Raw genomic sequence first — 18,472 nt, 5'->3', positions numbered from 1 at the left:
AGATACGCTTCTCATTTTCTAAGAACTGGAAGCTGGAGTTCGTCGATTTACATAATAATAGTTTTCAGCCTGGGAATTCTCAAAACATGAAATTACCCAGAACCTCTCTACACATAATTCCCTACACATCTCATATTTCTTTATTGTGGAAAATCTGAGTGGCCTTGAAATAAGCATGATCCACCTTCAAATGGTGGGTTTCTTTCCTAATCATCCAAAGGTTGTGGTTCACTGACCTCTACATTTATTTTCTTAAAAATGCCAATGCTTAGTGTTTCTGAGGGCTGAAATCCATGACATTTGTCACAGGGACATAGCGCCACACTCTGCAGTGAAAGTTCACTTGTGTAGAGATGAGTGTTTACATAGAGCCTCCAAGGTTAAAAGAAAAGATGTTTTCTAACTTTGAAAAGGAGATCTTTGTTTTGAATGAGATATTTGCATGATCCACACACATTCATAACACACAGCTTTGCCAGTGATCTTTTGGTTTAAGACCAAACCGTCTCAGGTTCGGGAGGAAAGTTTAGATGAAAAGTTCCTTGAGTTTATTTGTATAAATGACTCCCTCTTGGCAGAGGGGAGACTCATAGAAGAAACTGATCTGCTGCAGGAGAGGAAGCCAGTTAAGTGAATTCCAGTACATGTTCACGAAAGCAGCCCTCTCTTGTATGCAGCACAACCAGCTTACTGTTCAGCCTCCTTAGGAAACAAATAAAAAATTAATGCATCTTTCACATGCTGCACATATCAGGAGGTTTGACAGACAAACAGATCTTTGCACACTAGTGTGGTCGTGAAGAGAATCTCAAAGGTAAATTATTCAAAATGAGAAGAAGGAAGAAAAGAAGACTGTTATGTGCAAATCTCCTTGTATATTAAACTTGCAGTTGGTTACAAAGCGGTCATGCGCCGATAATGCAGGCTGGATGTAATCCCCAAGGCCTTCTTTTAAAATTTGCCTTACAACTGCAAAAACATGGGATCTGAAGTTGGAGGAAAAATTGCCTCTCCCGTCACAGTCCATTAGAACGCTGAACTCTGATTAGCTAGAAGTTAATCGACAATCTGGAGCATGGAAGAGGTTTTCAAATGCTGCAAGTTTCTGCAGACATATTTTTCTTAGTAGGTATTGGAGTATCCCTCTTTCCATCTGGGAAAGAAAAACAATTGAGTTTGACATGCCTCTATGGACCTCGACTTGATTAAAATCTATGAAGCGCTTTGGGCGCCTATAGGAAGTTAATCTATAACTTAAAAAAAAATTCTATTTTGAACCAAAGGAACAAAATAAAATTCTGAAGTGACTGATAAGATATTTTAATGGGAAAGCATCTTGGGGAGGGGTGGGTGGGGGGAAAGGGCAAAACAAGTGGTATGTTACAGCTCCGAGAGCTGAGTTTACAGTCTTACTACTGTCACCATCTTAGAAGATGCAAGAGGCAGCACAATCAATTAGGTTTTTGATGAGACCAATTTGGGTGGGTTGAAAAGCACCTTGGAGACTTGGAAAAGAATATCAGATTACCTTGACACGTAGAAATATACACTCAGAACAGGAAAGACCCTCAAGAAAGGCGCTCCAGTCCTCTGCCTGTGAATAGGGTTCCATGACCTCCTGCAGGAACCTATGCTGATACTTAATCACTTCTAAAAGGAAATACTTCCTGATGTCTAATTAAAAGCTGTTCAGTTTCTTAAGCCCATATCTTGTCTATTGGCTGCTGAGAAATAGAAACCTGGTCAATATCTTCCTTAAAAAATTCGTCACGGAGGTATAACGTGTCCCCAGGAAGCACTGTGGTGCCTGAGTCCCACAAAAGTAAAGCTGATCCTCAAATGCAATGTGGGGGAATTTCTGACTTTGTAGGGTAAATGCTGGGAGGAGGGATGGGGTAAGAGAGGCCCTTAGGAAAATTAGTTTGGACTCCAAACTAAGCCGCTCAACATCATTTTCTAAAATAACAAGTCTCTCATACAGAGTCCTCTCTATAAATTTAATAATGTTTAGGTTTTCCCCTGGGTCTTCTCTCTTTGTTGGACATTATTTTTTAAATTATAGGTTTCTCCATCCTCATATGTATGTCTCTCCCACCCCCAAAAATGAACCAAGCTGGGAAAAAAATACCCTAAAAGATGGGCTAACCAATATCTAGGGTAAGGCTATTCCCAGTTTTCCACGCTCTAATTCTCGCAACACATCATAGCATTTGTTTTGTAACATTTTAAGGTGCAACTGTAAACTTGTAAGATTGGTTCCAATACATCTGTTGAAACCAGGAATCCCATCCTTCAAATGGCCACCTTGGGAAGCCATAAACTTATTTTGGTGAGGACCATTACTCTGTGATTGAAACTCCTCTTTCAGAATTGAGCTCTGAATCAAATAAAATCACTCTCATTATTTTAGATCCGCAATATTTTTGACCAGAGATTTTGTTACCCAGTTCGACCATACATCTTATTCATAAAACTTGGCTCGATATCACTTTTGGCTGATTTCAAAAATCAAATCTACCCTCAAAGTGCAAAGATTTAGTACCCCTGAAAAGATCTAAAGCACAGGCCACATAACCCTTAGGACAAATCTAAAACAGGCATTTCCAAAATATTTTGGGAAACGTCATTATCTTTCTTTTTTTTTTTTTATAAATTTATTTATTTATTTGTTTTTATTTTTGGCTGTGTTGGGTCCTCGTTGCTGTGCGCGGGCTTTCTCTAGTTGCGGCGAGCAGGGTCTACTCTTCATTGCGGTGCGCGGGCTTCTCATTGTCGTGGCTTCTCTTGTTGCGGAGCGTGGGTTCTAGGCACACGGGCTTCAGTAGTTGTGGCACGTGGGCTCAGCAGTTGTGGCTCGCAGGCTCTAGAGTGCAGGTTCAGTAGTTGTGGTACATGGGCTTAGTTGCTCCGTGGCATGTGGGATCTTCCCAGGCCAGGGATGGAACCCGTGTCCCCTGCATTGGCAAGCGGATTCTTAAGCACTGCGCCACCAGGGAAGCCCTGTCATTTTCTTTCAATTAAGATAACAATGTGGGTAAAATTCCTTTGACTCTACACATTTCTGGTTTGTCTTTAAAAAATAGTCATACCTCATATACTGCTGATTCACGATTAGTACTCTAACACTAAGAATCAAAAACCTTTTTCTAGTGAATTTATGCATGTTCTTGTGTCTATGCTGTCTGCTTGATGCCCTTAATTATTTTCTATTTGACTAATTCCTAACTGAACTTATTTCTGAGGGAAGATACACATCAAAAAAATGTTCATATATATATTAAATTTGCATATACATATTAAAATTTATATATATATATAAATTTTAATGAAGTGTTAGAAATTCCTCTGGAATAAGGCAAATGGAGCCTTATTTGCACCCAGTGACTTGTACCTTCTCTGAGAAGCAGGAAACTTTCATTGAGTAACTACCATGTAGGGGGATCAGGGAAAGTATCACAGACAAGGCTCTTGTGCTTCTGGCACTTAGGGGTCATCCAAAGAAGCACTAGAGTGTTAGTCCTCTTTCAGTCAATCTCCTAGACTGTCAGTTGAAATAGTATTCTAGAGTCCAGAGTCTAGATCCTATATTTTTTTCCAATCATCATTGAGAATAAATGTCACACGGGAGGGAATCAAATTCTTTGCGAATAAAGACTCTGTCTTGGACTAACAAGGCACCAATTCTTTCACAGAAGTAACCGAAAATGGTTTTGCTCAATTTACTTTTCACAAAGCCATGTTGATTGCCAGTCAGAACTCTGTGCTCTTCTAAGAAGAAAGTGATTGTTTGATGAGTTGTTGTCCCACTTTCCAGGATATTGAAGGAAAGATGTCCTTCCAGTAATTATGGGGTAGCACCTTTCCCTTTATTGATGTCTGAACAGTCAGGGTAATTTTCATACAGAGAGAAACATATATAACACTAAACAATGACTGGAAGCCAAGCAACACAATTAAAAAAAAGGAAAGCTGATGAGGCACAGAAAAGCATGGCAAGACGGCCCCTAGAGGTCACAGCGGTCCTGCAGTGAACCTGACACTTCCATGCTGTATTGTTGGTAAGGGAAATATGTCATTTTCATTAAGCAGAAGAGAGAGAGCATACCTCTAAACCTCTCTTCCCTCAGATTAAATTGGAGACCCCAAGGACTGCTTCCCTAACCATCAAGTCAAGATACGCTCATCCTTTTTCATATATGTTAATATATGTTAAATATGTAACATGGATTCAGATAACCAAAGATTTCCTTTATGTACATTTGCTTCAGTCTTGGCTTAGTTTAACAGCATCTGAAAGGGCAGGCGCTGTGTCGGTTTAGTTTGCTTCACGTATGATATATTCAGATAAGCACTCAAGTATAAGCCGAACAGAGCATCTAATACAAAGGCGGCATGTAATAAGTATTTCTTAATTAATGAAGACAGTGATGATTAATTTAGTGTAAATACTAGCTTAGCACGTGTGATAACAACATTCTGACTTAGGTTTATCTCTTTTGACAGTTTGGCCTTTTTTAAAGAGCTGTGCTTAATTTATGGGAGGAACAACTCTAAGGGCAGAGGCAGATTCACCATGAAGCTAAATAAAGCAAGGGCATCAGTACCCCTCACTTGCATGGGGTGGGGGAGGGGCGCTGGCAACGTGTTCACCTGCCCATGTGTTTTTGTGAAGTTTGCAAAAGAAAAATATTTTCATATTCTTTTTCCTAAATGGATCATCCCAATTTATATAAACTCAGGCCTCACAAATCTGGATCTTCCTTTGTTTAAGGGATATATAAAAACCTGAGGAGAACTCTAATGAAGAATAAGGGAAATGCTGAAAGATTGGGAAATGCCAAACCACGAACCAAAAGAAGATGGATAACTAAGCTCAGGGAAGACAGGATTAAGGGATATAACTCTATCCGTGGACACGGATATAACTCTATCCATGGAAGTGGATATTTATTTAAAGGACAAAGCTTATCTGATATCTTCCAGATTTCCAGAAGCAGAATAACAGTGCCTGCGTTTGAACTCTAAGAACAGAAACTCTGTTTGAGAATTAAAAATAATTTTATAGTAAGAATGGCAAAGCAGTGGAACCAAGTCAAGTTATGAACCTACTTTCTCTAAAAACCTATTTGAAGAATAGCTATTTAGCTGCTAAAAGGCTCTGGAAAACATGCCAGGAGCCTGAGTTACGAGATAAACCCACGGGGAATTCCTCACTTTCTATTCTAGGATATTTTGGCTCTAGAAGTGTGTATGTCTGAGTCAGTAGTTCATAAAACAGGAAAAATAACATGAATATCTTGTTATTCAACCCCTTGAATCTGGGGTTGCTATAGCCGGAAAGAGTTGATCTGTGAAAATACATGAAAATTAAATTAGAGTGTGGATCACTTCACAATTGGGTTTGGATAGGATAGAGGGCAGGACCAGGGTATCCTGCTTTAAGATCCTCTTTTCAAAACTAGAAATAATAAGGACATTGTTATATGGTGGTGATTGTATTCTGGGAAGCAAGCCATTCCATCTGTGTACGCACATTGCAGCTACATTCCACAATGTAAAACCCATCCCACTTGTGATTATATCCTTGATCATGACCTAGATTTGGCCAAATATCACTGCTTCCTTACTGATGGAAATATCCTTGTCTTACTATGCTAATGATCTACTGCCCTCTCCTTTACCTCCTTCCTCCCTGGATACTATGCCATTATTTATAGAGGAGTTTTCTGGCTTCATCATGAATCTTCTGCTTAAGTTGCCTTATTTATTGGTATAGAGGGATTTTGCCATTAGGCCTGACATGTTGGACAAATAACTTACTAGGGGATTTAGGGAGTTTACAGACACACTGGATTTTATTTCCTGTACAAAGCTTTGCAATAATAAACGTTGTGTTTTAGATTTGACTTCTTTCAGTGTGAACTTCTGTACAATGCCGTTCTGACTCACAGATACTCTACTACAATGAAATCTCAATGCTACTTTCTACATACCGTGCATGTTTATGCTTAAGTACTATAAAGGTAAAATACAACACTATGATATACTTAAGAAATTTAATATGACTAAATTTTATCCTGTAAAACTTAACGACTATTTTTCTTCTTTTAAAATGCAGCAACTCCCCTAAATAAAAGTTTTATTCCCTTCAAAGGGTTTTTGAAGATGGCAAGACTTAGAGAAGGTAGAAAGATCAGGTGTATGTTTGAAGAATAGTCCTTCTGTAATGATTTTTACCATAAACAGAAAAACATCCTAGAGACATAAGCAGGGGAGTAGCTGGCCATGGATAAATAATGAAGATTTAAGGGGTCATAATCAGTCATAAGGGAACAGTAAATCACAAAGTAATGCTGACAAATGAGAGGCTGGATACTAGAATGTACAAATAAAACAGTAAACATGAGGTACTTCCTGTGCCTTTGGATAGCTCACTCAAGAGTTATATGTAAGTGGAAAATATACGTCACTTTGGGATTTCACAATGATGAGTGATGGGGTGAATGTAGATAAGTTTAAGTACTTCAGTCAAATATTTGCTGTATCAATGTTGATGAAGAGTCAAAAGAATCATTAAAATAATGAAAGGTTTTGGAAAAACTGGCCGAGGAAGGCCAGGGGAAGGGGGAGGAGACAGCTAGAGGGCTTTGAAGCATTTAATACAAAAGACATTTATTATTAGATGTCTAGCACACAAGGAGCACGATCACCAGTTACAAATATGGTTATGGATCAATAAATATCTGCTGGTGACTATGTGCCACACACTCTGCTGTGTGACAAAAATCACAGACAGGTGAGATACATTTATTCCAGAGGAACTCACAGCATAAAGGAGAAAGCAGGTCTGCACACCACCAATTATAATGAACGCAGTGTGACATCACACTAACCACGTGATGGAAGCATACAAACTAGGGAGTGATGAATTCTCCTTGGAGTCGAGGAGGAGAGATTAGGAAAGATGTAATGGAGAAAGTCACCACTGAACGGAGTCTTGAAGGAAGAAAATGATTTCACCAGGTGAAAGGACGATGGTGCACATGATGGCATTCTAAGCAGAGGAAAAGAAGAGTGGTTGGGGGCGAATTAGACTGCCAAGGGGTTCCAAATGATAGTTTAGACTTTACTGTCACCCGTGGGCGGCCACTAAAGGTCTGAGAAGATGGGTCTCCCAGTGAGACCTAGGTTTTATTATTATTTTTTAAATTTTTAAAATTGAAGTATAGTTGATTTACAGTGTTGTGTTAATTACTGCTGTACAGCAAAGTGACTCAGTTAAACATATATATACATTCTTTTTCATATTCTTTTCCATTATGGTTTATCACAGGACATTGAATATAGTTTCCTGTGCTATACAGTAGGACCTTGTTGTTTATCCATTCTATATATACCAGTTTGCATCTGCTAATCCCAAACTCCCACTCCATCCCTCTCCCACCCGCCTCCCCCTTGGCAACCACCAGTCTTTTCTCTATGTCCCTGATTGTGTTTCTGTTTCATAGACAGGTTCATTTGTGTCATATTTTAGATTCCACATATAAGTGATATCATATGGCATTTGTCTTTCTCCTTCTGACTTACTTCACTTAGTATAATAATCTCTAATTGCATCCATGTCGCTGCAAATGGGAGACCTAGGTCTTAGAAAGAAATATCTTGCAGTGGTATAAAGATGGTTTGGAGGGTACTAAGTCTGAGGTCAGGATGACTGAAAAGATTACTGCAGGGGAGAGACAACAAATACCAAAACTAGGGCAGTTGAAGTGACTGTGATTCAGACAGAATCAACATGAACTGGGGGTTGAATAGATGTGAATGGTGGCAGAGAAGAAGATATCAAGTCGTATAATTAACCAAAACAGAGAATATGTTTATTTAATTAACAGAAGCAGAGAATATGTTTATTTAATTAACCAAAACAGAGAATATGTTCATTAATTAGTTATATAATTAACCAAAACAGGAAATTGGGAATAGATGTAATGAGTTCCATTCTGAATATGCTGAGTTTGAGACAGTTGTGGGAAATCTAGTTAGAGACATCCAACAGACAATAAACTTGAGGCTAGAGCTGAAGAATAAGATCACAACTCAAGAAAGAGTAGAAACCGTGAGAATAGATATGAACTGCTCAGGAAAAACTATGTAGGACAAAGGGTAGACCCTTGGTAATGCTCACATTTAAGATTGAAGGACGGGGATCCAAAGGAATAGACTGTGGAGATATTCCCACTGAAAGTCAAAACCAAGAAATCCTGCCCACGTTATGACAAAGGATTGTTCTACTGATCGGGATACGTGTGTATCATAGTATAAGGCAGAGTAGGGGGAAAATCAGGAGTATAAAGCATATATTGTATATCTAATATACTATAGGCACTAAAAAGACACAGAAGTACAGTATCATTTGCCTCCAGGGATACAGAAGTAAGTTCAGGACTATTGGCTAAGCAAGACTTGGGTCTCACTATCCTGCTAAGCACGCAAGATGAGGGCAGCAGTTCTGTCTCAGGAGCAATATATAAAGACATGAATGTCACCTGGAAAGGAAAGGGGAAATCAATAGTCCAGTTGATACCACATCTCTTCTAGTGAAACTCCTAATTCCCATCTTCTCTAAAAGCTAACCCCTCTTAAGGAGGGACTGCATTTGAAAGTTAAAACACAAGAGACTGTATCTGTTTTCTGTGATTTCCCTAGCAGAATCTCACCTCCACCCCCTTGTTTGCATGTGCTATATTAAGGGTCAGCAAGCTTTTTCTGTAAAGGGCCAGATAGTAAATATTTTCAGCCTTGTGGGTCATATGGACCCTGTCTCAAAGACTCAGCACCACCATTGCCATCATAGAGTGAAAGCAGCCACAGACAATACAGAAACAAAGGAGCTTGGCTGTGAGCCAACACAACTTTATTTACAAAAGCAGAGGGCAGGCTGGATTTGGCCCCTGGGTCATAGACTCCTGATCCCTGATCTATATCACGGGGGAAGCCAATACCAGAGGATGCCAATCTGAAAAACACAGATCATAGAGCTGGATTATGAGACCAAAACAGACAAGTTGAGTTGTGGAATGTCCTTGATGGGGAGAAAAAAATCCTAGACCTAGAAAGATTAGGCAGCCACTTACATGATGTTCTTTCAGAGGTACAAGAAAGGCTGCCTTTCTCCCCAACATTTCCTCTATCAGCTAGCCACGCTGCAAGAAGTTCTTGACAGCAGAATTGCTCTGCCAGATTAAGGCACTGTCCTGAATTTAAAGGGCATGCATGTAGTGGAGAATTGAGTGACACAGTACTGCATTAGTTTATCAGATCAATTAGCTGACAGCTGGCAGAGAACAAGGACCAGGGCAAAAAGAATCCAAGATGAACTCAATGTCTTTGTAAGTTCCTTAGAATTTTTCACTTTTTTGGCACTAAAAGTATGCTTTTACTGTACTACATGCTTTGCTATACATCCCATCTTTTGTCAGAGCTCCTGTCTGCTTCTAGGTAAAGATCTCTGTTTGCATAGCCTCCATAGTTCAGATGACAAGGTTATAATTATTTAATTGAAATGATAAAGCCCTTGGGAAGACTCTTTCTCTCAAGGGGGGCAGAATTCATTTTTATTTCTCCTATACCACATAAGGATACACAACTTATGAAATAGTTAGGGTTTGTATAAAAAAAATCATCTAATTGTGACTAGTGAAGTCTTCTAAACAAGAAAACTCAATGATTCCTACACTTACAGAAAAAGTTATAGTGCTAAAATCTAAGTCTTAATTTAAAATACTGATTGTACAAGGAACTTTAATGCTGAAACCTGTCAGCCATCGCCATGTGGCTTTCCCATTTGGCACATTTTTTTTTTCTTTCCATTGCGTTTATTATGTTGTAACACATAATTTTCCTAATAATAATGTTTATAGTTTATTATCTCGCTTTCCCCATTACAAGTCAAATTTCATGAGGGCAGAAATTGTAGTAAACTAAAAAGTGCCAGTAGCTAGAACAGTATCTTTAATTCAGTGGGAACTCAGTAAATATTTGCTGAATGAATGAATGAGAAAAAGCAAGCAAGCAAGCTGGAAAAGCAGAGCTGTCTTGTATCAGCATATTCCAGCTAAAGACAGAAAACAAACAAAGAAGGGTACCTTGGAAATAAACAAATAATCTTTACTATTTAAAGTTCTATTCCCCAAGATTCTTTTTTAAACTATTTAAATGAACCCAAGTGTGCATTTCACAAAAACATCTCCTTCATTTTGTATTTTGCGAATTTGGAACTTTTGGCAATTCAAACAATGCTGAGCAGCAATGTACTTTTGGGTTGTCTATTTTATAGATAATTTCCAGGCACTTACAAAAATATTCGAGCAGCAATATCTACATACATAAGCAGTTATAGTTACAGTAATAGTTATAAATTAATTTGCCCTATGCATTACAGTAATAGTTATAAATTAATTTGCCCTATGCATTAAAGCCTGTTGCCTAAAGGATTATCTAAAACTTATTTGGCCTAAATAATGCTCAAATGTAATAAAAATGTATTTCTATGAAAATATTATATGCTTTAGACTTTTAATATAGTATGAAAGAACAACTACATAATTATGATGTATTAAAGAAGCTTAATCTTAAATTGATTTTTTATTTATAAATCTTGTATTTTAAACTAAGGAGCAAGTACTTGGGCAAATACTTTCTTAGAGATGTCATCTGATGAAGGAGAATGGCTTATAACACTAAAAATAATTAATCTTCAAAATAAAGTTTCCAGGTTGTAAGGGACATCAACCCATATCTCCCATCTGGAGATTACAATTGGTCATTACAGTTATATTTATTATTTCATCCACATTTTAGCTGATCATCTATCTTGCTCTTCCGAATCACTGTTGCTTTATTTGTCTCTAATGTACATGAAGCTTGTTTCTTTTTCTTCTAGACCAAAGACAACTGAGCAAAAACAAATTCTATACTATTCCAAACTATACTGTCTCCATATAAACAAGTTTGGCTCTTTTATGCACTATTAGTGAAATCTGAAAAAAATAAATGACTTCAACTAAACCATCATAGTGAGTAATCCACTAATTTGAACACAGAATTTATAAGATCTTGAAGAATAATAGACTTTGAACATCTTCCAATTCAAAATGCCAGGATTTAAACGAATGACTGGTCTATTCCCTGGCTTTTCGGGAATACCATACAATCTCTGATTTGCCTAAAAGTCCTATCAAGAAAATCAGGACATTCTGATTATTGTGAGACCAAACACTTGCAGAAAATAAAATCAAAACAGTTATATGAGCAAAAATAGAAACTGTTTCATCATCAGGATTATAACATGTTTTAGATCTAAAAAAAAAAAAAAAAGGGCTTCAAAGACTGTATTCTATGACTTTGAAATTTGATTCAAGGAGAGAATGAGAGGAAACAAAAGGAAAACATATATATATATTTAATATATAAATATATTTATGTAAATGTATTTATATAAATATAGATAGATATATTTAGAAGGATATTTGGTCTGACTTCAAATCATACTATTACTTTTGTGAAAGGTTTTTGTGATTAAATTACAACCCCTTATAAAATTAACAGTTTGCACTTGTTAACTAAAAGACAGCCTAGCTGAGGTAAATAATGGTTCTTAAATCAAAATGTACAGCAGAGACAAGTAGCAGAAGGCTTATGAAGCAATTGCCACAGGAAAGTTTAATGAGGGTATTATGTAAAAACAAAAAGAGAAAGCAAGATTACACCGGTCTATTTACAGGTAACTTCCAATAGTCAATGATGGTTAGCATGGCACCAAAGACCAGGTATTTTGAAAAAGGTATCATGAAATGAGCTAATTAATATGTTAAATCACAACTGAAGGGATAACCAATGGCACTATACACTAAATGCTGATGATCATATACATACAGGCATAAGCTGCTAGGAAGTACAAGTAAATACACACTTAGGGCTTAAACTTTCACAAGACTTTTTATTATTATTATTTTAAGAAAAATATATTCACAATTTAAATACATATGTACTTGCACAGACAAATGTCTGGAAGAATATATGGCAAGCTATTAATATTATCTCTGGGTAGTAGGATTTCAGTTAATTTTTTTTTTTTCTTTTTTGCCTATGGTTTCTAATTTTCCTACAATTAACATGCATGATTTAAAAATTTTACAAGTCATATGAACCAGAACATCTTTCAACGATACAGAAAATATTAGTAATTAAAACAATACTTTACAGTGATCAAGTCAATAATTGAAATTATTGTTAATATATTAAATTGATGTGACAAATAGATGCATTATTAATTTATCTAGTACAAATTCTGCTTATTAATTTGAGTCACCTCGCATTGTCTTCCAAATGAAAATTAAAAACAAAAATCTTTAGCAGATAACCCTAAAGCCGGGTTTCTCAGTCTTGCCAAGGATTATTTCTTTGTTGTGAGGGACCGTCCTGTACATTGTAGGATATTTAGCGGCATCCCAGGCTTCATCCACTAGATGCTAGCAGCACTTCCTCCTTGTTTGTGACAACCAAAAATGTCTCTAGACCTTGCCAAATGTCTCCTGGGAGGCAAGATCATCCCTGGATAAGACCCACTGCCCCAAACACCAGACAAGTCAGTCTTTAAGTAACTGATTTTGCCCTAGATAATCTGCATCGATTAGCCTATTGCTCAGGACGGCTGTCAGTCATAAGAAGTAATTGAAGCTTGGTTACTGCTTGTCCAACCATATGATAGATAACCTTTAGATCATAATAATTACCTGAAAGCTGCTTCCCTGGAAATGAAATAGCTGTCTTTCCACTTTGAACTCGGCATGGAAAACTAGGAAATATACATGTTTACCACCATACATAAACACCAACTCAGTTGGGGAATAACAAAAAAAGGAAGGACTTCTTTAAATGTGAAAGGCTGCAGTACGCACGTCTCTTCTTTGAAGCCTTCCTTAAATCAGACAGAACAAATGCCTCTCTCCTCTGCTTTCTCACAAGCCCTTTGTATATATGTATCATTTTACTATTAGAATTTGTTCCTTTGACAGCCTTTTCCACTAGAATGTGAGCTCTGGACAGCCAAAAATTTGATTTTCTTCATCTTTGATTGTTTGGTTCATTCATTGTTATATTAATTCATTGAGTTAATATAACTCAATGAGTATATATGTGTGTGTGTGTGTGTATACACCCACACACACACACACACACACACACACACACATATCCTTAGTGATTAGCCTACCCATGGTAGGCTAATTATAGTGCTGGTCACTGAGGATATGGAGATGAACACACTACAGGGTAAAATATGCTAGGATGGAGGTACGAAAGTACCCAGAAGGGATATCTAGGCTAAAGTTGGAGCAGCAGGGAGGGCTTCTTAGATGAAGTGACTTGAACAAGTTGTTAAAGCAACTGGAGAGCAAGTGGGGGGAGGAGAAGAAGAGGGAGGAGACATATTGGGCAAAAGGAGCTCCATGGGCAGGGTTCCAGGGAGAGTCCTGCCTCCTACTGCCTCGTACAGGGACTAGGGCATGTTTTCTGATAAACAAATGAGGATGAAGCAGAATGAAGAAAAACAGCAAGCTGAGAGGGTGATACCAGTAGCATTAACCTCTGGAATCTTCCTGCTCAGGTTTTAACAGGCAGGCTTTGATAACAATCAATAGCTTTGGCCAATCTCAGGGCCACTGGAAAAGGTCAGCTCATATATTTTCCTGCTTATCTTATAACTTTCCTGCTAGTGAAACCGAGCAGGACCCTGTGGGGCTCCTGGGCAGGAAAGCCTTTCTGTGTCCCCTGTTTCTTGTTTGTAGAGAATAGACTACAGCCTCCGTGACCTTCCCTGAGTTCCAAAGGGCAGATTCAAACAGTTACTAATCAGGGAAGGGAGGGGGTGCAGAGACAAGGGAGGGGCAGCCAAGAAACAATAGTGCAGCCTTGAGGCACGGTCCTGGTTCCGCCTCAAGGATACACATAACAATATCTTTGAGCTCTTCCGCAGTACTAAAACTCCCAACAAATGGAAGATGAACTGCTTGATGAAGCATTCTTCATTCCAGAGAGAAGGTCATAGTTTGATAACCTCAAGAACCGCAGCTCATCAGGAGACCACGGGAGGCCAGATTAAAGGAATGCAGACCCTGCACATACCCTGATACTTACTAGCAACCCTGCCCTTGAACCATTGCTATTAAACTCCTCACCAAACTCCCCTGGGTTGGGACACACAGTTTTGAGGGGCATGAGCCTGCTGTGTCCCCCTTTGCCTGGCAAAGCAATAAAGCTATTCTTCTCTACTTCACCCAAAACTCTGTCTCCAAAATTCGATCCGGCACCAGTGCACAGAGGCTGAGTTTCAGCATCACTTCCAGGTGTTTGGATATAATTCAATAATAACTTATTTATGGGGAACACTTCCTTGAAAAATTCTATGTGAGGTGTTATTGCTAGAACTAAAGATATTGCATTTTGTTTCCTGGTTCTAGTTATTACTAGACTTCAATGAGAAAAGTAGGCATTGAACTGATTTTGTTAATATTTTCAGTGTTAGCTATTATGTTGTCTTAGATTTCTAAAGGGCAATATCCAGCTTGCCATGAACAATTCTGACAACTTTGAGAAATATCTTTAGAAACATTTATGATATCCTAAATTTTTATAATATTAATCTAAAATGTGTACCCATTTAAAAACCATTTATACCAGTAGGCATTTTTCTCATGTTGGGGAATGTGGGTTTTCTTTAAACCATGGATGCCATTATTACATATTCCTTTAGTTCCTTATGATATAATATTTAGCTTTTTTATACAAGGAACAATCATATCAGAAAAATAGGGCATCTACTTCTGGCCCAAAGTAAACAGTCAAACAGAATACAACAGTTGATAGGTGACATCGTTTTCTAAAGAAGAATTCAATGATGTCTGCATAATACAGTAAAGTCTGCTCTCCGGCACAGCTGGGGAATGAAGTATTCTGGTCAAATATTCTGCTTCATAGAGTTACCATGTATTTTACATGGATTGCCTATTTTCAAAGAGTTGCAATAGCTCAAAATAAACCTAAGGCTATGTAGCCAGGGTGGTCCCATCTGAGCTCAAAGGGAACTATCTGGGTGTGTGTGATTAAATAGGGGGAGCTGGTGGGCCCTTAGGGCTCTATCTGCATGAAAGGATTTATGCTGGTACTTTATTTATCCCTGCCTTCTAGGAAAAGGAAGATACCTGCCTAGGTGCCTGAACAAAAGGGAGGAAGAAGGGCAATGGAGGGGATTATGGTTTTAGGATCCCCTTTAGGCCTCTAGGACTTCAAAAAAAAACTTTTAAGCCTCCAAGGAGAAAGGGATCAGAAGAGACGAGAAATAAACTTTTTAAGAAGGGTCTCAGGAAGCATGGCTACGTCTGCACTGAGCATAATCCCACACTCAAGTACTGCAAGGATTGATGGCAAAATTGGAGCAGCAGGAGACTGCAACCTTGGCCCGGATGTGGCCATTATCATTGAGGGCAACTCAAGCAGCTTTGCCGGCAAAAGGCATTCAGCAGAGTGAGAGCTGCAGGAGGACAGAAAGGGCAGGACTTTGTCTATTTTGTTTAATGCTATATCCTCATCACCCTAGAACAGGAGGCACTCAAATATGTGGGGGCAAATGTCAAGCGGTGACTATAGATGACACAGGTTTGAGCCCATATGAGATGACTCCAGATGTACTTGTGGGAGTGGAGACTTTGCAGAGAGCTTGAGTCCTGCCAGTGGGGGTAAAGAAGAGATAATCTGGGATATCTGGATTATTGTTACTAGTGTAAACATCTGAATTCACAGGTGATGAGACAGTTAGCTTACAAATAAAACTATATTATTTCAAGAGGCACATCAGGGTCTTTGCTGTTTCTCAAGGGCATCTTCATAATATTAATTACCATTTTATTGGCAAAGCAAATATGCATCAACTTTTGAGGCATCTAGTAGAGATTTTGGATGATGGAATTCTAGATAATAGAGTTTATATTACTGATTAAGACTTCTTTGTTCAAGAACATATTTGGTTTCTAACATAAGTCCACCATTTTTACAATACTGTACTACAGTTTCCTTTAAATGTCAAGTGCTTTGTGAATTGAAGGCTTAAAAATGTTTCAAAATAACTTAGTGTTCTTGGATCAGGAATTATACACACAGTCTTTTTATGCAAAAATTCATCCTCATTTCTTTAAAGGCAAATTGCCTTTAATGAATGAATAAAATGTTCTATATATTATCAATTTAGCCTTTGAGTGCAGATGCAGATGCTCACCTTGCTTTCCAATTATAGTTTAGATTTAGACATGATTGAGTCCTTGTAAAGAGGAAGATGGCTTGAGGAAAATGAGAGCTTCTCAAAATTAAGTATCTCCATAAGCCAAAATGGCTACAAGGAGCTTTCAGATAAGGTTAGATTTTAAAAGAACAATTACTTAAGACAGAAGGAAGAACATCCCTAACTGAGAATTAAGATAAGAGCAACCTTGGTTGTCATAACTCCCAATGCCGCACTAGCTAGGGAGCAATTAACACAAGATGACAATCACACATTTGCCTCCGAGCCTTCATTTACTGAGCCTTCGATACTGTGCTCCCAAAGTTTCTCTCTGTTGTAAGAGGCTCAGGTCCTCTTAGGCACTTCCTGCTGTTTTGTTCTGCTGCCTCCACTGTCAATACTTGACTTTTCCCAGTCTGGAAGGAGAGTTCAAGTGATTATGGCTTATTCAGCCAGCCTTAGGACGGTCTGGGCTTTAAGTAATCTTAGTTCTTTTGATTTTGTAAACCACCTTAATTTTCAACAGTTTAGATTTTATCCTGAGGACACAAGTCATTAAAGAATCATAAGCCAGGAAAGTAACATTATCTTGTTTGTTTGGTTTTTTAAGTTTTACTCTGACTATAATGTGGGGAATGGATTAGAAGTTAGAAATGGTAAGAGAAGTAGGCAGAGAGACCAGTCAGGACATCATTGTAATTAATAGTCCAGCTGAGAGATGGCGGGGGCCCAGAACTAAAGTAGCGTCAGTGGGCTTGGAGAGAAATGGGTGAAGTCCAAAAATATTTAGGAGGTAGAAGCAACAAGACTGAACAACGGCATAAAACGCCATGATTTATAGATATCACTTAGCCTCCTAACACTTAGCCATTTTAATGCTCATCTAAGAGCAGCTGAAAATTGTTAAAGTCTTGATTTTTAAAAAAATTCTTAAAGTTTAGTTATCAAATGAACAGTAGCAAACACTTATTTTGTTGAGGGGAAATCTGCTAGCCTGATTAATAGTAATGGTAACATTTTCTTCTTAAGTTAGGCCAATGGATCTAATAATCCTATAAAGCCTTGTTCCTCTATTTCTAGTATATAAGATATAGAATGAGGACGCTCACACAACAAATATTTATTGAGTGCCTGGGTAACAGATTGTTCTTTAAAAAACAAATCAAAAACACACAGAAGCAGCAGGAAACTGACAGATTTAAAAGAGAAAAGAAATATTTTCTATAATTTATTTGGAGCTATGAAAGTTACTGAAGTATAATACTTGCCTCAAAACACTTTCCCAACAGCTGAAATTAATTTTTATGCCCAAGGAAGATGCTGCATGGTGGTGAAACACACAAGGTTCACTGATTTTGAACATTCTATTCCAAATATCTCGAAAGAAAAAAGACTGTGCAGTCAACTATTTGAACTAGTCGAATGACTGAAGCATAAAGGAGAATAAGCAAAAGAGATGTTTTGATATTATGTAAATCTGGAATTTTTCTTCTACAAAATATTCAACTTAAATTTAGGGATTATTAATTAACCTTGCCTATATTATAAGCAGTTTTTAAAACTCTCCTGCTCTCAGAGAAGCTAACTAGAAAGAGAGTCTTAATTCTGAATTTAGAAATGTTTCCAATTACATATATCTTCATGACAATATATAGGACATTCAACTGAACATCTTCAATATCCTTATTAGTTGAGTAATATGTAATATGAATGATATGAATAATTTATAGAGCAGCATCTCATAGAGATTGCCCAATTTTGCTTCCATTCATTTGAATGTGATTATTTTGAAAAAGGTCTTAATCCGTAATGTCAACCCTTTTTGTTTATTTCCATTTGCCCCATCTTTTAGAGGTTATCTCTTTTAGGAAGATTTTTTTGGTATCTGTATTTTGTTTATGCTACACATGCCAAATAGATCTCCCAAGATGAAACTCTGAGTTCATTTGGAAGTAATTTTTGGTAGCACATGAATCAGAACTCTTATTTTCTTCTCAGCACTACTGGTATTTTATTGCTTCCATCTATAGTCCAATATGCTTTTAAGCGCCAAGAACCCTGAGGCCAAACACACAAAGCACTAAGAAAATGGGAACTTGTGGCGATGACAACTTTTGTCTCTCTTTCAAGGTTCTTCCC

At 37.7% G+C, this 18,472-nt stretch overlaps 1 protein-coding gene across 4 annotated transcripts in view; it reads right to left on the bottom strand.

The window, feature by feature from the left end:
• The window catches only part of DIAPH2 (diaphanous related formin 2), an 878,028-nt gene that overhangs the window by 196,834 nt on the left and 662,722 nt on the right, over positions 1-18,472 (bottom strand). The window contains exon 26 of one of the 4 annotated variants that reach the window (XM_061179193.1): positions 2,815-2,954. The exons of the other annotated variants lie outside the window; for them this stretch is intronic. Coding sequence (XP_061035176.1) covers positions 2,877-2,954 — 78 coding nt within the window. The 3' untranslated portion in view covers positions 2,815-2,876. Of the gene's footprint in view, positions 1-2,814; positions 2,955-18,472 lie in introns of those variants that run through there. 4 annotated transcript variants of the gene reach the window in all.

This window comes from Eubalaena glacialis, chromosome X (genome assembly GCF_028564815.1).
Source record: "Eubalaena glacialis isolate mEubGla1 chromosome X, mEubGla1.1.hap2.+ XY, whole genome shotgun sequence".
NCBI lineage: Eukaryota > Metazoa > Chordata > Mammalia > Artiodactyla > Balaenidae > Eubalaena > Eubalaena glacialis.
This window is presented reverse-complemented; position numbering and strand designations above follow the sequence as displayed.